Source organism: Ixodes scapularis, unplaced genomic scaffold (assembly GCF_016920785.2).
Source record: "Ixodes scapularis isolate PalLabHiFi unplaced genomic scaffold, ASM1692078v2 PGA_scaffold10__122_contigs__length_95168666, whole genome shotgun sequence".
Classification (NCBI taxonomy): Eukaryota; Metazoa; Arthropoda; class Arachnida; order Ixodida; family Ixodidae; genus Ixodes; species Ixodes scapularis.
This window is the reverse complement of record NW_024609836.1, coordinates 44,685,522-44,712,108: the sequence shown is the minus strand read 5'-3', so window position 1 is coordinate 44,712,108 and position 26,587 is coordinate 44,685,522. Positions and strand designations below refer to the sequence as shown.

The 26,587-nt window shown below is 46.6% G+C and overlaps 1 protein-coding gene across 2 annotated transcripts in view; it reads left to right on the top strand.

Annotated features, from left to right (window-relative positions):
• Positions 1–20,671, top strand: part of LOC8034767 (protein PHTF2) — a 37,776-nt gene extending 17,105 nt beyond the window's left edge. Inside the window, exons 9-21 of one of the 2 annotated variants that reach the window (XM_040206118.2) lie at positions 1,584–1,844; positions 2,302–2,636; positions 5,067–5,198; positions 5,781–5,823; positions 7,566–7,588; positions 9,999–10,115; positions 10,599–10,810; positions 12,372–12,471; positions 14,349–14,480; positions 15,153–15,239; positions 16,523–16,678; positions 19,169–19,264; positions 20,015–20,671. In XM_040206118.2, the coding sequence (XP_040062052.1) occupies positions 1,584–1,844; positions 2,302–2,636; positions 5,067–5,198; positions 5,781–5,823; positions 7,566–7,588; positions 9,999–10,115; positions 10,599–10,810; positions 12,372–12,471; positions 14,349–14,480; positions 15,153–15,239; positions 16,523–16,678; positions 19,169–19,264; positions 20,015–20,164 (1,844 nt within the window). In that variant the 3' untranslated portion in view covers positions 20,165–20,671. The remainder of the gene's footprint in view (positions 1–1,583; positions 1,845–2,301; positions 2,637–5,066; positions 5,199–5,780; positions 5,824–7,565; positions 7,589–9,998; positions 10,116–10,598; positions 10,811–12,371; positions 12,472–14,348; positions 14,481–15,152; positions 15,240–16,522; positions 16,679–19,168; positions 19,265–20,014) is intronic. The other variant, XM_029992597.3, reaches the window with a different exon arrangement.
• Positions 20,672–26,587: the final 5,916 nt, after the last annotated feature.

Here is a 26,587-nt window from a genome sequence, read left to right as displayed (position 1 = left end):
TTCTCCGTATTTTCAACTTCGCTTGCTCCTGCTTTTAAATCTAAGCTTTCTAAAACAGGATAGATGGACGGAGGGATAAATGCATAGTGGCTGTTGGACGGTGACTTGCGCTGCCTGACCACATGTTTTTAATGCGAAAGCATTAACTGGTCCCATGTAGCAAGGCAACGTCATCAGTTTGAAGCGCAAAAACGGCACCTAGTTTCCCTGATCCCAAAGATCCCATTGGCTAGCGCGCGGCGGTGAGGCTCCCATTGGCCGCTGCGTGCGTCAGTTTCAACGACTGCTGCCAGATGGCGCTGTATGTTCGTGCCTCCAGCGCGCAGATAGAACTAACCGCCCCAGCCCCATGCAACTATGGGCCCCGTGCCAATTAAAACAGACATGTTGGCGCGCGCTCGGAGACTTCTGCTCGTCTCGCCGCCGACGAACATGGCGCCGCCTCTAGCATCACCATCGTCGGACATTCATGCTTTCACATTCACAACTCATAAAAAGTGCTTAGGTGTCTTCCGACTTTTTTTCTTACTTCAGATTATATTCTTTAATCCTGTTGACTCAGATTCAACACCTATCTGTTTATTAATATAAAATAAAACCTCGGGTGCCATTTTTTGCCTTTAAAATTGAGACCAAACATCGTAAAATGCCCCTTTTCTGAAATATACAGATATGAAAAAAAAGGACGTCGCAGAGTTAGGTCGTGCTTTTATTATGAAAAAAAAACATGCGTGGTTGTAACTTTGGGATTTTTATGACACTTGGGGTAGATAGATTATGTTTGCGCCGTAAAATTAGATTTTTAGTGCCCCACGTCCATCAACAGATGCTTTTTTTTTTTCATTAGAACTTGTACACATTTAAGCTTTTGTTCCGTACAAGATGCATACTCTACACCAGGAGCATATTCTGCACAGATAATATTCTCATTCACAGCACGCTTTGAAAAATTCCTGCCAATGAAAGCACTATTCGATATTCGATTTGAAAACTATTATTCGGTATTCGCACACCCCTACTTTCTAGGGCCGGCTCTTCGCACTTTGGCGTCCATGGCACAAAGCCTCAATAGTGACGCCATGGTGTTGACATGATGTTGTCGGTGTTTTAAAAGGTGCGACCACCGTGACAATGTCACAGCTTTTGCATGACGTCATCAACCTGACATCATGTAACGTGACACTGTGACATCACGTAACACCATGATGTCATTCGACACTGACATCATGTAACGTGACACTGTGACATCAGGTAACACCATAAGGTCATTCAACACTGACATCATGTCGTGTGTGACTTGACACATTGTGTAACGTCATGTCATATGTGACATTACACATCATGTGACATGTGACATCATGTTAACATGTGACATGCCACACAACACTGTGACATCATGTGACACTATGACCTCACGTGACCTGACATCACAACGCACGTTTTCCTGATGGTCGCACAATGCCATGCTGTCACCTGACGTCACATGGTCGAGCGACACAATGCCATCAGCTAGCAATGTGACGTCACAGAGGGTCTATGAATTCTATGCATTTAGAGCACCTGCGATACATATTTCCCCACAGCGTTCCAGCACCGTCGAGCAGGCGGCAAGAACTCGGACGAGGAGAGCGGCCTGGAGAGCTTGTCAAACCACAATGGGCCCGAGGACCTCTGCCTGGCCCAGGAGGTCCAGGACAAGCTGGAGAGCTTCCTCGGAGCCTCAGCCACAGGCCAGGACCCCGGCAGGGATGCCTCTGCACTGCCACCGGCCGCCGAGAGGGAACCCAGCTCGGACGACGAGGAGTTCTTCGTGGCCAGGAAGCAGCGGTCCCGCAGCCACGACGGTATGCGCCTCCTCTCAGAGCAGAAATGGCAGACGGCGGTGGTTGAGGCTGGCAGGAAGAACTTAAAAAAGAACCTTCTGGAAGTCTAACTAATAATTTTACCGCCTGTTCGTTTAGACAGCAGGAAGTCAGTAAGCCCCTATGGGCATCTGATGTCTTCACTGTAGACGAGAAATTCAGCCAGTGCAATACCACCGCTAGCTTGGGGGGTATTTAATGTGCACCACGCAGCAGCTCTACATGACCGCACGCCGGTATAATGCTCATCCAGATAGAAACAGGCAGGGGTGGGGATTGATCCCAGGATCCCCGAGTTCTGGAGTGCAAGCTTTTGCTCCGGGTGCTATCAAAGCTGCAGCGTGCTAACATGCTGGCCAATGATCCCCCCCCCTGCTTTCTCAGCCCAATGTTCAAACGACGCTTAGCACCGTTTAACTGATGTACCTTTATCGCGCAGTTTGCTGCAACGACAACGTCCTGTTTGACGAATGGCGCACCACGGCGTCGACGCACGCGAGCCCGCACCGTCCGGGGAGCAACGAGTGTCGCGGCGGACGCGCGGACGCCAGCAGCGCGGAGGACGAAGAAGAGGATGAGGAGGACAAGGAGAGGCCCCAAAGGAGGCGCTCCTCCCCGCCAGACCTGCCTCCCAAGCCCAGCGTCGCGCCAAGCCTCCACGCTCGGCGGAGGGCAGGAAGCTTCTTTGCCACGCTGCCCACCATCCGACGCTGCGAGTACAACAGCTCGTGCGAGTCAGACAAGGACACCACCGTGCCCAACACGCCAGTCAAGGTGAGAAACGTGCGACCGCTTGTTGCTCGCATGACGTGATCACGTGACTTCCCAGCAGCATGCCCGTCCAACGTTGGCATGAACGAGGGGGTAGGCTTGTCATCCTCTTCTCAGCGGCGTAGCCAGGGGGGAAGCTTATCATCCCAGCCACCTCAACTCCCCTCCCCCCCCCCCCCCTCTGCCGAAAAAATTCCTGGCTACGCCGCTACCTCTTTTTGACTGCCGTACCGAATCTCGCAGTTGACGGATGGATGGATGGTTGCATGGCAGCCATTCCCTTTGAATCTGGCAATAACTTGTGCCACCTAGTTAAATGTTTTTTTCTTGTTTTTTTTAACTTCAAATTACATATTTTTTAAGCCACTTTTGGTTAGATTTAACTTCTTTCCATCCCTTGATTGTTCTTCTAATCTTTTACCAAGTTCTCCTTCATCAAGTTGTTTCTGTTTCACCGTTTTAATCGAATCCCAGGGCCCTGAGGTGGTCAGCCTCTTCGCAAAATGTCCTTGGGCAACCAGGTCCTTCGTGTCCCATAGCAACACGCTTTTCAGAAGTCTGAGCCACCTGGTGGCAATCTCGAAAGCTCCAATATTGGTGCTGGAAAGGCGGCGGTAGAAGAACGGGATCACCTAAAACACGCACGCTCGACTTCGTGAATCAAAGGTCACGTATAGTCATTGACTGAGTGAGAACAGCTGAGAGGAGTTACAGTCGTCCCACCTTCAGATGTGAAGGCAACGAGCCCGTGCTGGAGACCAAACGTTTGAAAGAGATGCCCGCCGTTCTCAGCCTGTCAATAACTATAAGACCAAGTGCTACGAAAAAAAATTCCTCGCTTTTTGACTTTATGCTTCCATAGGTGTCGCCGGTGTGGAGGAACGGTGTAATGCCGCCATTAGAGCGTCGGGTTTTGCTCGGGACAGGGTGGGTAGACCGACTTTCGTTAAGGTTCTGTTTGACCGGCGGTTTTGTCGTCTGAAGTGCGCAGCTCGCCGTGAAGTTACCGGCAAACGTTTTTCTGAATAGGCTTTTTCTCTTTTGGTCGCAAAAACCCCAAAACTTTGCTTACCTTTTCGAATTGGGGTATTGTCTCGGAGATTTCTCGGCTGCCGCATTCCCACACGAAAAATGGTTGCCTGGCAACGCGTCAAAGGCTGGCTAGCACGCTTTATTATGGTCGTATCGTGGCGGTGAGCCGTCTAACGTTGTGTCATATTGTTATACCAAATACTGGACATAAAATATAATAAATGTTTGCACAAGAAAACAAAGAAACTGCCGCCAGCCTGTCCTTGGGATTGTGCATTTAATATGTCATGCTCCGAAATGCAAAGATCTAAAATATGAAGAGTGGAAAAGGAAGGCTTCATATGGCATCTGCATGCTCGTAGGTGAACACATACATACGTTGCACATTCCACTGAATCAGGTAGCCACCTTGCCGACAGTAAGAAAAACGAAACATGCAGACGGCCGACTTCAGCAGTTAACTGCCCGTGAAGTAGCTGGCTGTTATGTCTGGGGACGCGTTGAGATTCGGCTCGTCATTAGTTAACGAAATTGCCTGTTCTTATGTCGCACTTTCATGAGTATTGCTCAATGTAGTGTGCCTTTAGAAAAAGCCTCTGAACTATAGTCCGTTGCAACTCAACAAGGTAGGGCGAGAGATAGAAAGGTCGGGGAGGAGGAAGCAGATAGAACGCTGGAGTGGAGAAAGGGGAACCTCCTCATCTCTCTAGCATTCCACCTGCTTCCTGCTCCCCGGCCTTTCTTTCCCTCCTCCTACCTTGTTGAGTTGCAAATGACTATAGACATGCCTCAGGACCTTGTTACAACTATAATTAACTAACCAGTCCATACCTGTCAAGTCGGAACACCTCCCTCATTTGCACAGGCCCCTAAATTTGGACAGTGCAAACGTGCCTTGCGAGTGTCCATTATAGAGAGGTTTTGCCATGACACTAACATCTGCAGTTTGTCAAAAAAACACAAAACTCTCTCAAACTTATTTTTTTCTTTTTAAATTGCCAAAATGAGTTTCTTCTGTTATTAAAGTTATTTTTGTAATATTATTTGGTAATACCAAGGAGTATTCCCAGATGGTAATACGTAATAATGCTAGTATAGCACCATCTAGCGATTCAAAATGTCCAAGAGCGCACATCCCAATGGCTATCGCACGCACAAAAAAAGGCAACGGCCTCGAAAGAAGTTTATTAACAAATTAACAAAGGGATATAATACATAATATGTAGACAAACTGTTTCTAATGGGCTGATGCTCATTCCACCTGGGTTGTTGCATCGTACGTCTCCTTGTGTCTCCGACGTTTGCTGTCCCCTTGGCTCATCTGTAGCTGGACGCGGAGGTTCTAGAAGACCCCCCCTGGTTGACCCGTGTCCTTGCGCATGTCTTGGCATCCTCCCCCAGCCTCCGGCCTCTGACATAGAGTGGCCACTCCTCTCTAACACTGATTGCAACGGGTACACTTCGAGTTCGGAGGGACTGGACGAGGACGAGGAAGACGTCCCCCAGGACCCCTTCAGCTTTGACGCAGCCGAGGTGAGTCCCCCCCCCAACCCCCCTTCTGACCCTTTCTTGTCGTGACTAAACTTAAGGGAGATGTTAAGGACCGCGTCCTCGTAGAGTTCTACGTAATATGTCCACAGATGCCCCACCTCCAAAAGATAACCCACCCCTATATTTCTTGGCATGACTTGCCCTTTTTTTTTTTTTTTTCAAAATACCGAAAGACTGTTTATTTTTTGTAATTGCGGCGCTCGACCCTATGGTGACCTTGGCAGAGATGGGGTCAGTTAGCTATGGCGGGAGATGAGCGAATGCTGCTAACTTGGGAGGACGGTCGTTTTTGGTTCGTCGCCATTCTCTGTGGCAACGAGCTTGTTAGGTCACTGCACCTAAAAGTAGTAAATCTACACCAGCTTGCCTGTGCCATCGCAGTCTTATCTAAAAAAATGGCATTTAAAAATTTTTCTTGATCCCACACATTGAAAGTTGGCCCACTTTTTCACCCAATTTGCTCTCGAGTTTAGGTTTGCCATCTTTCGGGATACTACGGTAATTATGCTTCTTGGTCACAAGAAAAATAGCTGCCGTCATTGTTTCTATGTTTTTTTTGTTTAGAACTCTGGACCACTTGCGGGAGGCCAGACAAGCTTGGATAAAGGTGAGTGCTGTCCTCTGATATCTGCTTGAGGCTGGGACAATTTCGAACTGCAGTAATAATTCTTGATGCCCAGAAATGCCAAGTAATGCCGCAAAAATCCCCAAAATAGTGAGTTCAGTTGAATTTGGTTAATTTTTTTTTATTGTTTTTTTTTTTAAATTTTGAAAGAGAGACAGATTTAAGGCAAATATTGAAAATACCATAAAGATGATTTACAGAGTAACTTCTATTTATAAAGATATGAATGATGCTCTAATGTGATATCAGTGCCCTTACTTCTGCAATTCTCTATGTGAACCTTCGTCAGATGGAATGACGTTAAAGATGTTGGATGCTGTTATAGCATTATTTCCAGTGCCTTTTTTGACTGCTTTTAAGTGGGAGGAGTGTAATCTAGAAAGAGATTGCCCACAGAATGCTGGTTTGTCAGGAAAATCAAATATGCAGGCAGGGTAGGTACCTCTATTTATATTTTAAGCATTTCGCATTCTGGTCTAACTGCTGGCTGGTACAGTTCTTGCAATGAGTCTTAGATTGAAATGTTTTAAAACAACTAATAATGCTGCTTTTATTTGGTGTTCTATTACATCCATCTGATGTCACTACAGTGGCACATGTCAACAAAAAGGTTAATATTTAAACACATACTGGAATCATCTTTACTGGTTTAATCAAAATACCACAGTTCCACAACAATAAATATGTATTTTCCAAGACTGTATCCAAAAGGAGCAGTATTTATATATCCAGAGAAAAGGTGACCTGTAACTAAGATAAATATATATTCATGCGAACTGTAACAGTCTATTCTGATTGCATCAGGAAAACAAACTAGACCACCTTAATATTTGTGTAAAACTGGCTCGAGCGTCTGTAAACACAGAGCTGGCACCTAACACTACATTAAAGATACCAAGCCGCTATCAAAGTTACAATGCATTATTTTTTGAAGAAATGTAATGTGACTACGAATTAACTTGTTGAGTTATCATTAGGGTTCGGCGTTTTCGGTTTTTATTTTTTCTTCAAATTTGGGGGTTATTTTTTGGTGTTTATTTTTCCCTTTTGAGTCGGTGTGTTTCAGCGTCTAATTTTTAATGCCAGAGAGAAATCGGTGTTTATCGGGCTTCTGTTGAAAAGCAACATTATGGAGAAAATAATGTAATTTATAAATTATAATATTTTTTCAGTAATGCTGGTAAAAATAAGAGAAGGGAATGGGGAAAGTGATGTGGCTTCTATAGAAAGAAGCAACCACAAGGACACTTCAGTGCAGCTGTGTTGCGGGTCAATGAGAAAAAAGAAAGTGTAAAAAATTTATTCAAAAACTGTTTTCCTTCTTCTTCTTTTTTTTTTTTTTTTTTTTTTTTTTTAATTTTAAAGACAGTTAAAATTAGAGGTTTTCCAGTTTTAACCAATTCAGAGGAAACCGCCTCAGAGGTTAATATTCTGTGTTTATCGGTACGTACCGAAAACACTGAACCCTAGTTATAATTCACCATTTTAGATATAACTGGTGCCACCTAGCAGAAAGTGAGGTTTGGGGATTCCGAGAATTAAACCATCTTTGCATTAGGCAATGCACAAAGTAGACTTTGGGAGCCCAATCTAGGTAAGTCACTGTAGCTGAGTGAAGCCAGTGGGAGCATCCGCGCTCGTTCGAGCACGTGCTCACGTGTTTTCGTGCCCGAAACCTCCCGAACGGGGGATTTTCAAAGAACAGTCCATTTACGTCATCACAGCGAGAAGACCGAGTCGTTCTAACATAAGCAACCGGAAAGAATAAACACAAATTCGGGACGCAAACAGACGATACAACTCTTTCAACTCACAACGACATTTATTTCGTCTCCGTTCAAACAACGGCCATCGAGCAGGTTCTGGGGAGGGAGCAGAGAGGGAAAAGAGGGGGGGGGGGGGGGGGGGTGAAAAAAGGAGGAGGGGAAAAAACGGGTTATTCGCGGCCTTCCCTCAAGGTCTCTGGTCCCCTCCGCCCAGTTCGGGACGGAGGAATTTCATCTCCCGCTCGGAAAGGGCCAGAGAGGCCGAGGCGACGTTAGTTACCGATCTCTTGATGGCGTACGATTCGGCGACTTCCCTGCCAAACCTCTGCCGGTGTCCTCCCAATACGCGCGTACCTTCGTATCTGGGCGAACAACCGTCGCACGTCATGCGGTGTACAACTATTGGGTGCATGGAGTCGTCGGGGGGTTCGTTCACCTCCCGCGAGTGTTCCCTCAGGCGGTCATTTAGGCACCTCCCGGTCTGCCCTATATACTCCCCGCCACACGAAAAAGGGATGGTATAAACCACCTCCTTCCTGCACTTAACAAACTGCTGTCCGTGCTTCTTGTTGCATTGAGTCGCGGAGGGCGGGGTATTCACCAATCTGCACATTTGTTGAAGCTTTTGCTTGCAGCTAAACACTACCCCTACCTCGAAGCGAGAGGCGAGTCCCTTGAGGCGATGTGCAGTGTTGTGCGAGTAGGGGATAACTGCAAAACGTTTTTTGCGAGGAACAGGAGCGGCTGGCGGTGCCCGGGAGGCGGTGATCAGCGTCTTTAGAGTATTTGCCACTAAGTCTTCAGGGTACCCTGCTCTCTTTAGCCTATCTGTCTGTAGAAGCACGCTGTGCGCGGAGAGATGGGTGCACGATCTGGTTCCAGAGGATTTTAGGAGTGATTTCACGAGGCCCCGTTTAACTGCTTTGGAGTGGGCACTCGTGAAGGGCAGGACCGGCTTTTGTGTGCGCTGTCTAAACTCCCAGCATATCCCATCAGAGCCCATCTTCAGGTGCAGGTCCAAGTATTGAAGACCGTCTTCAGACGGGTCTTCTCTCTTAAAGAAGAGTCCGGTGGGGCTCGGGGCGAAGGCCTCAATGACAGACTCGGGTGAGGTCTGCTTCGGGTGCACGATCAGATAATCATCTACATACCGGAACACACGGCTCTCCGGCGCGGTCTCCTCCATTCGGCTTCTAATGTCCCGGTCCACATACATCAGGAAAATCTCGCTCAGCACAGGGGCCAGACAGGAGCCTATGCATACGCCTGTCCTCTGGGTGTAAACGCTTCCCTCGTACTCCACCAGTGTCGAGCGAAGGTACAACTCAAGGAGAGAAATGAAGCCGCTAACAGGTATTCCCGACGAATTCTGAAATTTGCAGGCTCCATGTTCGTGAATGGCGTTGCTCACGGACTCGAGTAGAAACTTGTTGTCTAGACTGTAAAACATGTCCTCTATGTCCAAAGAAAACATTGCTAGTGGTGTAGGAGAGTCATGCAGGGTCTCAAGTTGGGCTATCAACTCAGTGGAGTTACTAACACGAAAAGGCTGGGAGAGTGTCAGGGACGACAAGTTTCCTAGGAGGAAAGTGGCCAAGTTCTTCTGCCAGCATCCGTTTTCGGAAATAATGCTGCGAAGCGGGACACCCGGTTTTTGTGTCTTGGCTGAAAAGAACGCAGAGAGATACTGTTTAGCTGGAGAGGCGATCGCGTTCCTCAGGGAGAGCAAGTTTAAGCTCATGCAAAGATCTTTGGCTTCGGACCTGAGGGACCCCGAGGGTCTTCTTTTTAACTTTATAAAGTTCTTCCCCAGGGTGGTTTATACCATCCCTTTTTCGTGTGGCGGGGAGTATATAGGGCAGACCGGGAGGTGCCTAAATGACCGCCTGAGGGAACACTCGCGGGAGGTGAACGAACCCCCCGACGACTCCATGCACCCAATAGTTGTACACCGCATGACGTGCGACGGTTGTTCGCCCAGATACGAAGGTACGCGCGTATTGGGAGGACACCGGCAGAGGTTTGGCAGGGAAGTCGCCGAATCGTACGCCATCAAGAGATCGGTAACTAACGTTGCCTCGGCCTCTCTGGCCCTTTCCGAGCGGGAGATGAAATTCCTCCGTCCCGAACTGGGCGGAGGGGACCAGAGACCTTGAGGGAAGGCCGCGAATAACCCGTTTTTTCCCCTCCTCCTTTTTTCACCCCCCCCCCCCTCTTTTCCCTCTCTGCTCCCTCCCCAGAACCTGCTCGATGGCCGTTGTTTGAACGGAGACGAAATAAATGTCGTTGTGAGTTGAAAGAGTTGTATCGTCTGTTTGCGTCCCGAATTTGTGTTTATTCTTTCCGGTTGCTTAAGTATTTACCAACATGCTCGTTTTTTAACGTTCTAACATGTCTGTGATTTGCCGCACGCAACTGCCTCCAGTGAGCTGCACCATCTGGGAGAACGGGGAGTGCAAGAAAGTGGACCTGTCTGTCATGGACATTGCGTCGGCCATCATCCACAAGGCAAGTCCTCAGCCGCGGACCGTTCCGACATTTCCGGCGGACGGCAGAGGGCTCCCTGCAATTTCGGACGAGGCATCGGATAACTGGCAACTCTAAGTTTATGCACTTAGGATGGCTGAGGTACAGTGCTCAAAACGCGTCTTCGACTGCGGGCAGTCATTGCTGTGCATCGGAAGCGGTCCCGAAGTGGCAGCGGACAACGTTGCAGAAGCTGGAATGTCCTGCTGTCGGACGTTGCAGTCTTAACGGTTAGTGCTGGAAGACCCGGCAGAAAGCAGGAGCGAACGCGAGCGTCAGTGCGGTGAAACGAGCGTCTGCTTCATCCACTGCCGCCACCGCGACGCCATTGGGATCGCGGCGGGCAAGAGCGCGATGCCGATCGGAGACGCGTTCTGGGGACCGTAACCGAAGCGTCGTTGCTGCGAAGCATGGCTCCCTCCATGGCTCCGCCTCCAACCTCGTTTCCTCCGTCCATTCCCCCAGGTGGACTGCATGATCCACAGCACGGAGTATGTCCTGCTCGGCCTGTTGCTGACGGCCGTGACGTCCACGCTACCCCTGCTGTTCCGGCTGCAGAGCTCCTCAGCCCTGGACGGCATTCAGCTGGACGCCGACGCGCCGGTGCTGGGACTTCCCCGGGAGGTGCGCCGAATCCCCGAAGTCATCCAGGACGCGCTGTGCCAGTCGAGCTGGAGGTGAGGGCATAACACTCGCGCTCTGACGACCAGTACAGTCGTCAGAGCAGATGATTGTACGGTCGTTTGCCTTGGTGCACCTTTGAGGTGCCAAAAGCAGACGAAGCTTCGAAGGTGCCGAAAGCGGACGACCAATACATTAGCCTGCTTTGGGCTCTTTCGAGCCGCAGTCATGCCGCTAGTATGTCGCGCAAAAGATGGTCGGTGGACACCATCTGAGGCGTGTTTCTTCCTTGTATAACAGTCCCTGTCACACTGGTCACATGAAAACTGTCTGCAGATGCATTTGGAGCGTGCATAGGTACGAAGCAAACATGCTCGAGGATTGCCCACAGTTAATTCTGTTGTAGTGTCTGCGACGAACGGCGTCTTTTGAAGGACGCACGAGCGGCGTGACCATGGCTTTAAGATTGCGTTGCGCATTTGGTTACGCAGCGGGAAGTCGAGGCTAGTTCGCACATTTGCGTTCGAGTGTACTCGAGCGCATTGCGTTTTTTTGTAGTCGTTTGCAAGGAGAGAACAAAGTAACACCATTTATTAGGTGGCCCAGGAACACTTCTGATCTGTGCATATAACCAGAGAAGGTTCTGCAGTATTTGCGCGATCAAATCTATGCACCATTTACGAGAGAGGGTCACTCATTATGTTGTCGAAGCTATTTCAAACCCACAGTGAAAGAGTGACGCGTACAAAGTGATAAAAGTTGACACACAGGTGGGAAGGGTTCGAGGACTGGCCGACAGATGGCGGGGCAAACCAGTGCCTTCTCTCATCCAAGTTTGAACGTGTTTGAGTGCGCGCTTCAGCACACTTAAACGTAAATATGTGAACCAGCTTTAAGAATTGGGTTGCACACACCTTTAGGCGGCGGGGGAGGTCAGCCGGCCCCAATGGGCGTCCGGTGTCTCCGTCATAATCGAGAAGTTAAGCCAGTCCGGTGCCACTGCCAGCCTGGGGCCTTTAACGTGCACCGCGCGGTGGTGATACACCATCTGACACCGGTACGGCACTCGTCCGGATCGCAATGGGCAAGGGCGGGGATCGAACCCAGGATCCTTGGGTTCCGCAGCGCGAGCTTTCGCTCCACGTGTATTGAGCAGCGGTGTGTTAACGCATTCGGCCACAGGTCTGGCGGACAAACCTCCAAAATCTGTGATTTTCGGAAAAAGGTGGACTCATGGTGCATGGGGTCGCACGAAATTCTGGACGAAAATTGAAGTAAGACAGCCCCGAAGAGATGCAGGGGAACCGCAGAAAATGTTTGTGGAAGAAAAACATGTGCTGTCAAGAGTCTGTTTAATTGAACTTTTATTCACATTGGAAATGATGGCATTTCGGCGGGGGATTTCACAAAGATTTGTCAAAGTGAATATAGTCTGTTTAAGGGACATTCATTTGAACGGGATTTTACATAGTTCTAGCTCTGAAAATAATTTATTGGCAAACTTAGTTCATGTTCTTGGTGTGAACTACCGAAAGAGCCCTAATGTGGCATTGCACTGTGTAACTTTTCTTCTTAAAGAGCAGAAAAAAACAACAACCCTGTCTTGCTTTTTTCCAGCGTTTCATCGACACTCCTGACCATCTGCCTGGTGGAGCGTTTCTCGCTGGGAGCCATGTTTTTCTTCCTGCTGTCAGTCGCTGAGAGGACCTTCAAGCAGGTGAGAGAAGGTTTTGGATGCTTAATTTCGCGACAAAACTATGGTTGCCACAGCCACACACGGTGTGGAAACGGCAGGAGGGAGCTTTTGGAGGCCAGCATGTGCCGGAGACCAGACGTTCGAAGGACCACGCTTTGCCGTTCCCATGCTGTTGGTGGCCATGACAATGCGAGAACGGCGGGGAGTCTTTTTTAGGAGGCCGGGCCTCTGGCACACACTCATTGCCTTCCTTGGTGCTTTGGCTGCGTGTGCATGCTCGAGGTTGACGAAATGCCAAAGCACTATCGAGGGTTGGAAGTTCGCGCCGGAGCTGGTACGACTGAAGAACCTCTCGTACTGTTTTTGCCTCGTCTGTAATTATAGTGTGTCATCTAGTTTCAAAAAAGAAGAATGTGATGCGTGATTTTGTAACAAAACTAATCTGTCTCCTAAGCAAGCACAAAAAAAAAAGCACACTAGTAGCTTACTCGACAGAGCGCAGTCCTCCTACGGCAACATTGTGGACGGCGCAGAACCGCAGTCGTGTTGGTCGATATATAGGATTCGTCTTGACGTGTGTCCGTTGAATAAACCTAACTTACTACGGAAGGCGATGGAAGAAAAGTCTCGCTTATTGTCAAATTTGGAAGCATGGAGTGCACCGTGTGTTGCGTTTGTTTTTTATCATCAAAATGATGCAGCGAAAATTGGTTTATGCAATTGAGTGCCCTGCAAAATTGGAGATGGGGAGAAAATGGAAGAAGACAGATCCCATAAAGAGCTCCTGGTTGATACAGATTCTAGGATTGCCAGGTTTTGCGGCGCGAGCTTTCGCCCCACGTGCACTGAGCTGCAGTGTGCCATCGCACTCGGTCATCGGGCCTTTTGTTTCCCAAACGTACACATGCATATACCGGGTGTCGAAGACTGCACTTTGGGCTGCTGATTTGTGAATGCTTAAAAGGTGTATACGAGGGGTTCGCAGGGTTCCCCTGTCTGCCTTGAATGGCGCCCGAGGAACCGCTCCTGGCGTTGTTGCAATAAAGTGGTGCAGAAGCCCATAGATCTTGTAAGCAATAATGCGCGCCCCTGGCGAAAATCAGTCGACTTCCAGCTGGACCGCCTCATTTCCAGTTCCATTATCCAGCTGGAAGTGAACCGATTTTCTCCTGGGGCGCACATTCTAGGTAATGTCTGGCATATACAGGCACCAATGGCTGGCTTCGATTGACCGAACAAGTCCTTAAACTGTGAAAACACTTTGCTCTGGGGTAGGGATGGTCAAGAAACTTGGAGGACAGGGAAGCCCCGAAGGATGCTCTGTGGAGCAACTGAATTTATAAGAACTCTGCTTAAAAACCCTGGCAATGTGGAGCACAAGTTTGTTTGCTACCTGGGTAGACCTCAAGGCAGCTACCCATTATCCTTCAGTCAGGGCCAATGAGAGCTTGGCATTCTGAGGTCACCACAACCCCCGACAAAGAAGCAGACAAACTTGCACTCCGCATATGGATAGCTTGCTATATGGACAACCTATTTTGGTAATGAACTGGGTAAATACATGCATTTGTGCCTCATTATGATGGAGAACTCGCATTACAGGCACTTTTATGGGGGAACGGAGGTGTCCAGATGAATGAGACATCACTACATACGCTTATTGTTGCATTTGCTTTGTGAACAAAACTTGTCTGGGAAGCATTTTTGGGCGCTCAGTGGTTTTTGTACCCCAAATACGAATGGGGTGACGTGAACTCCAACATTTCCTATGTCTTTATTTGCTTTATTTTTTTCTCAAAACCGGGATTTGATGTCCATTCCTCAATTTTAGTAAGATATGAAATCCAGTTTCGGTAGATCCAAAACAAATCTGTGCATGTGCGTGTGTGTCCTCGCAGAGGTTCCTCTACGCCAAGTACTTCTGCCACCTTACTTCAGCAAGGAGAGCCCTACGCTCGGACCTTCCACACTTCCGGCTAAACAAAGTGCGGAACATCAAGACCTGGCTGTCCGTGCGGTCCTACCTCAAGGTGACTGGGAACGCGACACCACCGTCCTTAGGTTACCTGGACTGGAATCTTTTTGTTGTGACGGGAAAGATTTTTCCCGGAGACAAATTGAAGCGCCAGAGGCTCACTCTCGACGTTACTAGTCGACACATTGGATCGCTCGAAGAACCAAACGGGTGGACGTGGGTTTGGATAACTCAACGTGGAGAAAGTGGATGGATGCGTTTACTCTTTCGTAAAAGAAGTTTTAATTGGGAAATGGCAGTCAATGGAGCTCTCGATTACATGGAGCTGAATGGTGCCAGTTAGTGAAAACAAGCCCCATTTTCCCATTAAAGTTTCAGAAAATCACTTATATCTTTTGATTACGATGGCGGTTAGCTTTGAAACTTTGCCACCTGGTTCGGACCGATAGCGCCACATTTGGGCGGAGAGTAAACGTTCGGCGATGCACAGGTTATTTTTGCCGCAAAAAAAACACTAAATATTTTTTTGGGACACACTGCATCGGCCCCACTTGTGGTGACGATATTTACTAGGGCGGAAACCGCCAAAGTTTCCAGACCGGTAGGTAGGCACGGTCTATCTAAAGACCTTTGCGACGTGGCTGATGCAAACTAACGCTTCTCCGTTTTCCTGTCCTTGCGGAAAGGTGTCGAGACGACCAACGGTTTTGCCATCCCTCGCTTTCAGAAACATGGTCCTCAGAGATCGGTGGATGTGATCGTGTCCACCGCCTTCATCATTGGAGTCTGCATTCTCTCCTTCCTATGTGTCCAGGTAGGACCTTCACACGTGCTTGTCTCTTATTTTGAGTGTTTTTGTGTCACTAGTACGCAGCTTTCTTCAAATTCAGGGCGTTCTTTTATTTTTTTTTAGGTTTTACGGATTGTTGGTTAACGAACTACAATTTTTTAATTACCATAATATCCTGAAAGATAGCTCGCCTAAAATCGAGACCAAATTAGATGAAAATAAGTAGTGGGTTAACTTTCAATGCGCAATCAAGAACAGTTGAACAGAAGCTTTTTTTTATATCATGTGTCTGCGCCAAACTTGTTACCGTGTCAAGGGGCAATGAAGCGAAGATGATTGTACTTCCCAGTCAGGAGCATTCACTTATATCCCGCCATTGTTAAGTGTACGCATTTACGCCGAGGTCATTGTTGATCCGAACACTATGATTACTAGAAGTTGGCTATCTTTCGGTGTTTCAAAGAAAATCGCAAATCAAGCCAAAAATAGGGTGTGGGTTACCTTTCGGAGGTGGGGCGTCTCTCGGGATTTTATGGCAACTGTTTAACTACCGAGCGTACATACGCGCTTCTATACTAGTTTTCAGCTCAAGAACTCTAGTAAAAAGAGTCCGATTCCTTGCGGAGCCTTACTTATTTTCCTTTTATGTGGAGAATCAAGATATATGTAGATGCGTTTTAGATTAGACATGTGTCATTTTCTCGAGTCGTAATCATTTCAAATGCCAGAAACATTGCTTCTTTCTCCAACAACCAAACCTTATAAGAACCACTTCGCGTAGCATATGAACAATACGCTAAACGTCCCGTATTCTTGAGGTGAAAACGAGCATAATTGGCAAACTTGCTGAGCGTCATTGAAAACGACTAAATCGGTCAATTTTAGAAAGACTTGAACGCACGGTGTGTGCGAACGCTTGACCACGTGGTTTTTCTGTCCCTTGTTGTCCACCTTTTTCGCACTGTCAGCTTTCCACCAGTTGCACGAGCAGCACCTTTAGCACACTACCATTCATCCCGCACACTCTAGAACTTTCTCAAATTTATATATTTAATAGTTTCCAATGATGCTCAGCAAATTTATGATCGGAATCAAATGTTTAGTTTCACTAAATAAAAAGTTCAGTAACGGATCTTAGTTCATTGTCCAACTTATCGTGACGATCGGCCTCCTATCCTATGTTCTTCTGGCCATATATATAACTCACCTGCACAGACCACGTTAGTGTGGAAATCTGTACGGGCTAGAAAAACACCCTCTACGTGTAAAAGTGGTGAGGGTGCCAGAAACGGGTGTGGGTGGCGCAGTGGCTAAAGGAAAATGAGCAGTTTGCGGAGCGCCTCTACTGCTGGGAGATGGTGTGCTGGAGCATGGCCCTGGGGATCTTCCTCATGCGCTTCATGATCCTCGGCTCCAAGATCAACAAGAAGTACCGAAACCTGTCGGTCCTCATCACCGAACAGGTGCGTCGCCTATACTGATGATCACACTTGTTACTGATTACTCTTTACCTGATGCTTTACTACGAATTACTTTTTACTGATTTCTCGTTGCAGGTTATTTGTTACTTCTTACGGATTACTTGTTACTGATCAATGATTGCTTCCTACTGATTAGTTCATACTTATATTATGAATTATTTGGTACTTACTACTGATTGCTTGGTACTTCTTACTGATTAGTTTGAACTTATATTATGAATTATTTGGTGCTTAATTATTACTGATTGCTTGGTACTTATTACTGATCACTTGGGACTCGTTACTTTTTACTGATCGCTGGTTATTGATTGCTTGCTATTGATAACTCATTAAATCTCACTGATTGATTTTTACTGATTTTTGTTACAGAATATTTATTTCTTACTGGTTACTTCTTACTAATTAATGATGGCCACTACTGATTACTTGGTTCTTATTACTTATTAGTTTTTACTGCTCATTAATTACAGATTACTTGTTGCAGATTATTTGTTACTTGTCTCTGATTACTTGTGGTGCCACGGTCGATGACTGAAAAGTTTCAGTATGTAGCCGAAGAAATCAAAGTGTTAATTGTGTGTAGTAAATAGCATAAGCTAATCATGAACAGAAGGGTAAATCGAGTTTTTTTCATGACAAATCTATAGTATATATCAGGGGTCTCAAACACGCGGCCCGCGACTTGCTGGGACGCGGCCCACAAGCAACCGGCTACGTGTCCCGGTTCCCATGTATCGAGCGCTAGAATGGCATGCGCCATAGTAATCTCATCTCGTCTACTCATTTTCACTCGAAAAGTAGCTGAGCTCTTTCGACGTATTCACATAGTTTATACTTATCTGTGTTCATTTGTTTTCATTTATATTTTGCTTCCCGGCTTTTCGTAATGTACAACAATTCTGCTACTAGTCTACAAGCACGAGCTATTCGTTTCAGGATGCATTTCGGCGGCGCAAACTCTCGACCAGTAGGAGCAACTGCCAAAAATGAAGCTATGAACTCAAGATACTCGCAAAAAAAATGTATCACCGTTAAAAGACAAGTATTTGTTTAGGGTGTTGTAATAAGAATCACCAGGAAAGCAAGAACTGCCAAATTATCTGATTGTATTTTTAGAAACATGTTGAGCTTGGTTTATTCCCGAGTTAATTGCGCAACGGAAACGACAGTATACTTGTTCTCTTGATCTATTAAAAATGGCTGCAAGTTGGCGGGGTGGTGTCATTTTAATTCTTGTTATCACATCAGGTCAGGTCCCAAAGTAGTCATAAAACAAATGAAATCAAAACAGGTCACTTGCAAAACAGTGATTTTCAAGAAGCATAAAGAGCGGACGTCTTTATTCCTCAAAATTCCTGACCCCCCCCCCCCCCCTCCGGTCTTGCGTTGGCCCGCGGCCTTTCCGGTGTGGGCTGTCTGGCCTCCACACTCGATTGAGTTTGAGACCACTGGTATATATCAATATCTTCACCTTATCGGCACCTGAAATGCCAGTACAAGTATTAGCTTCTTTAAGTAAGTCATCAGTATAAGAAATATAGCACTATCCATTGCCTTTTTTTTTTCAGTAAGGACCAACGAAGAGCGTTGACATTGCAATAAATAGCTATTTCATAGGCATTGCTAAAAGGCCTTCTTGATTCGACGCAGACACACCCAACCCTAGAAATATCTGGGTATGAAACGTGCTTCAACTGTTCAACTACACGCGGCTTGTTAAAGGATCCCTGAAAAGAAAAATGTTTTTTTTAATAGTCTGGTTGGGACACGCTTGTCAAAAAAAAAAATTTTTATGCGAAAAAAAAATTTTTTAGAGCAATGTTGATGGCGCGAGACGCGATTTAGTTGGTAGTCACCTCCTTTCCACTTGTTTTTTCACTCGGCATTTCGGGCGTGTGGGGGAGAGATGGATCGGCTTGGCCATCCCGTTGAGGTGGAAAGAGGGTATGACCATTCCGTGACGTCATGGACTTTGCGCAGCAAAATTTAAAATAAATCTCATGCCGTAAATATTGCTCTAAAAAAAACATTTCCGCGCAAAATTAGTTTTTTGACGCGCGTGTCCCTACCAAATTGTTAAAAAAAAATTTTTTTTTCTTTTCAGAGCTTTTTGTTTTTGGTTTTTCAGTGATGTGTCACACAACCCAGCACTCAATTCTTTAAATATATAAGTTGGCTTGTGGGAAGAAACTTTTAAGACAGCACTAATACCATACGCCAAACAAACATTTCACAGGGCTACCTTCTTATCAAAGGCAAACAAACAACCTGTGTGGCTTTATGGAAGGAAAGCAACTCCTTTATTGTCCTTCTCTCTCATATACTCAAAGTAGCAAGGAATGGGTGAAGGTTGCGGAAGGTTTGAAGGAAGAGAAACTGGGCAAAAATAAAGAGCACAAAATGTAAATTTAGGTTTTAGGAAGGCATAGAAACTTAAACTTTTTTTGTGTGTGTGTGTTTGTTATCTTGCAGATCAACCTGTATCTACATATGGAGCAGAAGCCACACAAGAAAGAGGAACTGATGCTTGCCAACAATGTGCTTAAATTGGCTGCAGACTTGCTCAAGGCAAGTTATGTGCACTTGGACCTTGTTCACTTCAAGATTTTCCTTCCTCTCTTTATTGTTTTCTTAAAAGGTCAATAAATGAGCCAGATCGTGGATCTTTTTTTATGGAGAGCCGCATGACAGCAACTAGGATGTTAATTGCAGAACCTAGAGATTTGGCACAGCGGACACACTTCAGCCCCAGAAAATTTGATGGTGAAAAAAGTTTTCTAAAGTATCTTAAATTTGAACCATGTCTGAAGTCTATCGGTCTTAAACCAGGCGTTTGTCCACTTCGTTGCAATCCAGAGCTAAACTGAGTATGGCATTCAACTCACTGCAGATGTACAAATGCATCAATTTTTTCCGTAGATATATCTGTGGGAATCCTACAAATCACTGCCATTAACCCCTTAGCTGTTTTGGGTTTTGGTGACTTTCTCGCTCTCAACTAACTTAATTGTTGTTTTCAGAATCAAATTTGTTGCCTTCAAAATCAAATTTCTAACCACAAACAGAATGGGAGGAAATTTAAAGAAAGTTGGTGCTACCCTCTGTTGGCAGAGCCACAAACTAAGCCATGAGCGAGCCTGGGTTGTCTAAAACAGTACAGTGCAAGAACTGGGGAAAGCAGACAAGCTATACTTCTCCTGAACGGTCTGGGGCCTAGCCCGTGTTAACGAGCTAGGTTTGTCCAAAATGGTTAAGAGGCTAATACTGAGTTCATTAGAATTTTATCTCATTATGTCACTGCTTTTCTTTTTATTGCAGGAACTTGAGAGTCCGTTCAAGATATCTGGTCTGTGTGCCAACCCATACTTGTACAACATCACCAAGGTCGTCTGCCTCTCGGCGTTTTCGGCCGCACTCACTGAGCTCTTTGGATTCAAGCTCAAGCTGCACAAAATCAAAATCAAGTGATGCCGGGTCCCTCCCCTGTATCCGCTCAGGAACGGGTAGTGGAGCAAAATCAGTACCAGAACATGTGGCACTTCGTAGAAACATTTCTTCTTTTTCCTTCCTCTTCCTCCTCCTCCTTTTTCCTCGATCTCCCTCTTTCGTTGCTGCCATTTTCTTTTCTTGTTTTTTCCATCCTTCTTTCATTGACATGAAGTGGTCATTGGGAGCGTCTGTCCTTCGCTCTCGTCTTCCGAGGTTTTAGCGGTATTACATCATCCCTGCCTTGCGCGATTTTATCGAAGAGATCTGTGTTTGCATAAAGAATCTGTTTTTTTTTTAATGTACACTTTTTTGTTTTGTTTTTAAGAATGTCTTCTCATGATGCGTTTTGTGTGTCTGCGTGAGCTTGGGTTGTGAGTAGGAACTTAAGGAGAGCGTTGCGGAGGAGCTCTTTGACTTAACTTGCAGGGTTTGTTGGAAGTTCGAGTTTTCGAACTGAAAATAAAGAATGTTTGGTTTGAGCTTGAAGCCCCCTCTTTTGTGCTTTATGAAGGTGACATCGCCGAGCCCTGTAAAAAGCATATAGTGTGGCAACTCTGATCTGCTGCGACCACTAAAAATACACATTTAGCAAGTCCTTAATTTTACCATAAAAACATGCACAAAGTATCAATATGCCATTGAAATTTTTATGCACTCTTTTGAATAGGAATGTATATTTCTGCATAATTATCCTGCTTAGTGAAGTGATTTTAAACCCAGACAAGATGCTCGCTGTATTGCTTCGACAGTACGCCGCAAGTAATTGATGAATAGAAGTAATCCGCACTCAGGAATTTCACAAATGGTCTTGACAAGCACCGAAAAAAGGCAGGTACATGAAGTTGACATAAACACTGGTGCACTCACAACTAATACTTATTGAAAACCCAATCCCTTATATGCCGCGAAAAATGTCAGTCATGTGACTACAACCAGTGAAGCCCTCTATCAAGAAGTTCATATTCCTTTGCCGATAAGGTTATGAATGTGTTACTTGTACACATCGTGCCTTTGGCTATGATCTCAAATGCCTGGTGTAGCTCTCTAGATACGTTATCTGGGTATCTGGCCAAACATTTGGTGGCCTCAAATGACTGGGAGCAAGGGCAGCGGCTGCAGTGCGTGGCCAGATGTCTTGACAGGGTTGCTCGCGTTGCCACGTCGTGTTCGCGTGCGCGATCATTAAAACATCGGTCTGTCTGACCAATATATACAAACCCGCATGACATTAGAATTTCATAAACAACTCCTGTCGTGTATTTTGTGAATTTGACAGCTTGTTGGGTGCCGGAAAAAGCACTGGTACACAGGAAACCAGCCCTCTGCAAACATGCTACCTGTTTCTGTCCGGATCTGGCCAGATCCGGACCGCAGAAGTCTTTCGACCAGCCCTCGGCTCGTTTCCAGCTGACCTGCGTCTACCGGCGCCAAAGTATGTGCATCTGAGCAAACTAAAGCCCTTCTGCAAACCAGCGCTGCAAACTGAGCAAGGCTGCCACCTCATGACGGGGGCGAGAGCACGCGGTGAACCTGCAACATGCTCAGAGAAGCAGCAGAATAGGGTGCCTTCATGTGCGCTTTGGGGTGGTGGCATCTTGCCATTTTGTCCTACAATTTTACTTTTATTTTTTGTTCAGAAGCGCGTGAAAGAGCGTGTCTCTGCACGGGTTTGCGACGCTGACTGTGCTATGGCGACATTTTGTTTTTGTTGATTTCTTTGTATTTTCCCCGCGAGCACGTGCTGTCGGCATCGGGTACTACAAAGGGTGGCATCACCCTAACCCTAAACAGAAGGACATCAGTGGACATTGAGGCACCCTACAGCAGAAAGGAGGGCTCTGTTCTGATAGGATCATGCATGCGAGTCCGGACGTATTTTTGGCACATTGATGCTTTAGACCAGGGGTGGCCAAACCGCGGCTCTTTGCTGGTCTAAGTGCGGCTCGCGGATTCCTCGTAGGGGACCTCCCCCCCCCCCCCCTTTCGCTCCTTTCCGCGTTGCCCCAGGAAAAAAAGAAAGGATTTCGAAATAAAGCACAGTTGCGGTTTGACAGCCTTGTGCCCCCATACGTACAGTCAGGCTCTATACAAAATTTAAGTTTGCCCCACCCCATCCCCCCCCCCCCCCCCCCCCCCCCGCGGCTCTTAGAAGTTTCGTGGGTTTGTTTGCGGCTCTTCAGCCGGGTCAGCCTGGCCACCCCTGCTTTAGACCCATGTTGTTGTAAAAAAAACTATCTCCAAACTCTGGTTAAAAACATGGTTTTCGTGCAATGCACTGGAGAAATGCAACATTCTGCGTTAATTCCTTATTCCGAACTCTTTTTGTTCGCCTTCCGCCCATTGAAAAGAATGCGGGAAGGGTCTTAGAGCACACCTGGTATCGCTGCGCCGCAGCGTTCTTCTGCAACATAAGGTTTGTCACCCGTTTGCTCTACTGACGTCTAACCCCTGGTTAGCTCAGTTGGTAGAGCGCTCCACCTGTAATGGAGAGGTCCCGGGTTCGATACCCGAACCAGGTGGCTTTTTTTGGTCGCGCACCAGTCACCTAGCTGTTTTTGGAGATTTGTGTTTGTCCTTTGTCCCTCTTGTTCCCCTTTTCCAGGGATTATTTTCATTGTCTGCTTTCCTCGCCGTCACCATGGTAACGAACGCCGAATGAATGGAAGCACGCACGGTACCGCCGCGTGAAGCCAGCAACAGCTGACGCCATTTTACGAACGCCGTCTGCTAGCTAAAGCCGAACGCGGTGTGTCAGATCAACCGCCTTCGCCGGTGCGCCGCTGGCAAAGACGACGAAGCTGAGACATGCCGGAAAACACCTGGTGGTATTAGTGTATCGTTTTGAAAGCGCTACAAAAACACGTCGGGGACACTGGACTTCTGGACCAACTTGGAGTGCGTGCGTGTGTGATGGTGTATGTATGCCTTTCTTTCCTCTAAACTTCTGTACTCCAGCTTACCCTTCCCTAAGGAGTACCCACACCAAGAACTTGGGCTGCCTTCTCCAGATTTATAATGGATATTTCTTTCCATCTCGGTAGGTTACCATTGGAATGCGATGTTGTCGGCGTCTGTGTGAGTCCTCGTGCTCTTTTTCGTGTTCGAATTGTTGATTCTACGTCTTCCTGGGCAATGTGTGACTACTTGAGCAGCCAATTATTGACAATTTTTCACACACGTAGAAAACACATTACATTTTCTTTTTCAACTCTCAGGTGCGCCCCATTTTGTGTACATCATGTCACCTGTGAATGAAAAAAAAAAAAAAAAAAAAGCTTGGAAGGATGAAAATACGTAGAGGACTGACCCTTCCTTCGCAGCTTTCAGATGTACAAAACACACAAACAGCTTTATTGTGAAACCTGAGAGATGTGATATTACAGTAAAAGAACAGAAGCAGAAGAGTAAGAACACTGGGAGTTCCAAACCGGAACCCCAATATATGAGGCCCTAGCCAATATCCCACCCGTCTGTCTCTTTTTCTTTGTGTAAAATATGAGTGTCCCCCATTCTGGCTCACGCTATTTCTGATTGTGTTTTCCTTTGTTGGAGTGGTCGACGACTGAAAGGTAGTCAATTGTTTAGTGGTGAAGCTGCGGACTTCTCATTTTTACGAGTTTGGGTGAGTAAGGATTCTCACAACGGGCACGAAAGCAGCATTTGGAGAGTTCAGTCTACGTCCGAGCAGACCCATATACGTCCGGGTTGAAAAGGCGCTACCGTGCTTGTGGTAATAGTGCAATCTGTTTGGTTTGCTCCACTGCGCCATGGGAAGACTGATTGAACTTGGCAAGCATTGCTTCACTGCACATTGTGAAAACCCCGAAGTTTGTAGAAGTTTAAAGCCTTTCTCCTTTCTCTCTCCTCTCGACTAGCCAAAACAGAAACACTTGCTTTCGAAACTGATTAGAAGTTCGAAAATTAACTAGACGAACATCAAAGTTCGGCGTTGAACTGAGGACCGACAAAAGTTCGCTGCATTCTTAGAAATAGCCCAAAAATAGCCACGTGACATAGCCAGTCACAGAATTTTGACGCCAACTAGAAAAGAAGTAGCCCAATTTTGCCCAATCTGGCAACATTGCCCTTAGCTTGCGTTTCATAGATTAGTGGTTGAAATTATACTAGGGAAAATAAAATGATGGACAACTAACTAGCACAGCTGGGGACAGGCGGGACAGAGGAAAATTGGGACTCCCTCCCGCGTGGCTTCGGCCCAAAGTCTCAACTAGGGGTGTCGCGAACCGGCCGCGGTTCGAGTTCGACCAGGTTCGACTTTTTCGAACTTTTAGTGGAAAGTTCGTCGAACCTTGTATTGAGGTTCGACTCGTGTGCGCATGCGCGACAGGCTGGCCAGTTGGCTCCGGATTGGATGGTAATGGCTAAGAGATGAATTAAGTGCAGCGCTGATCGGCTATTTCAGTCAATACAGTACTAAAATTTAAGTTATTAACCTCTTCAGTGAATAGAATTAGTTTCTTTTAATTGTAGTTGTTCACACAATAAAATAACCCTTTGCATAAAAAAAGAAATTCTCCAAACCTAGACATGCTTGTATCAAGGTCTGGCCACACTGTCCACAAAGTCGAACAGAGATCAGTGGTCGAACCGAGATCAGTGGTCGAACCACTGATCTCTATGTCTATTTGCTGGATCGCGTTTGACCAGCTTCGCCTATGGACTGAAATGCGGTCACTGGCGGCCGTCTTTAGGTAGAGTTATATCATCTCTAGCCATCATAGTAATATGGCGGACAGCGCAATGGCGGCCGGGTGCCATAAGATAGCCGTGGATCTAGTACACTGTACCGTGAGAGATAATTCGTGCTTGATTCAAGTTGTTCGACGACGCAGATTCTTGAAACCTGGCGTGAACGGTAGCCTCATCTTTGAGGGCCCGGAGAAAGTTCTACGAAAGCGCAGCACCGGGGGAAAGCAGCGCAGCTCGCATCGAAAGCAGACTCCGTAACGGCGTCTGTTTTCGATGCTTCCTTCGATGCGACTTTCGATGCGAGCTGTGCTGCTTTTCCCCCAGTGCTGCGATTTCGTGAAACTTTCACCGGGTCCTCAAAGATCGCACTACCGTTCACGCTGGGTTTCAAAAACATGTTTCGTCAAACAATTTCAATCAAGCACGAAATATCATCCACCCTATTTTGACGGCAGCCTGCCACCACACCTGCTAAAACGCTGTCTGCCATGGATGGATTACAGTGGCTGCAGGAGCTGTACCTTGGCTATAGGTAATATAACTCTACCTAAAGATGGCCGCCAGTGACCGCATTCGCAGAGCGGGCAAACGCGATCCAGCAATTGTCATTGAGATCAGTGGGTCGAACCGGTCGATTCTGGTGAAAAGTTCGAAGGTTCGTCGAACTGGTTCGACCCAGTCGAACCCCGAAAGTTCGACCAAAAAATCTGGTTCGACAAAAGTTCGCGACACCCCTAGTCTCAACTAGGGATGCCGCTAACTTTTTTCGAATCGAAGTTTCGATGATCGAATCAAGCGGTTCGAAAGATTTCGATTTTTCTAATTGTCTACATCGTAAAATTCGACGGAAGTCGAATTTTCGAACTTGTTGAGCTAAGAAGTTCGACGCTTTTCGAAACGTCGAACTTATTATGCTAAGAAATTTGATCTTTTTCGAACTTTCAAACTTATTGCGCTTCAAAGTTCGATGCTTGTCGAATTTCCGAACTTGACTGACCAAAAAATTCGATGAATTTCGAACTTTCGAACTTATTTATCAAGAGAATTCGAAAAGTTTCGAACTTTCGAATCCTGAAAAGTCAGAATTTCGACGAACTTCGAACTTTTAGGGTAAAAGTTTGACATTCGTCGAACTTCGAAAGACCAGCGGACGGTTTGTGGAGCAATGTGGAGCACAAGTTCGTTTGCTACTTGGGTAGATTTCAAGGCAGCTTGCTTTCCCAGGCGAAAATCAGTCCACTTCCAGCTGGATTATGGAACTGGAAATGAGGCTGTCCAGCTAAATTCCAGCTGGATTTCAGCTGGATCCAGCTAAACTGCCTCATTTGCAGTTCCATAATCCAGCTGGAAGTGGACTGATTTTTGCCTGGGTTGAGGTCTACCCATTATCCTTCAGTCAGGGCCAATGAGAGCTTGGCATTCTGAGGTCACCGCAACCCCCGCCAAAGAAGCAGACAAACTTGCGCTCCGCATATGGATAGCTTGCTATATGGACAACCTATTTTGGTAATGGACTGGGTAAATACATGCATTTGTGCCTCATTACGATGGAGAACTCGCACTACAGGCACTTTTATGGGGGAACGGAGGTGTCCAGATTAATGAGACATCACTACATACGCTTATTGTTGCATTTGCCTTGTGAATAAAACTTGTCTCGGAAGCATTTTTGGGCGCTCAGTGGTTTTTGTA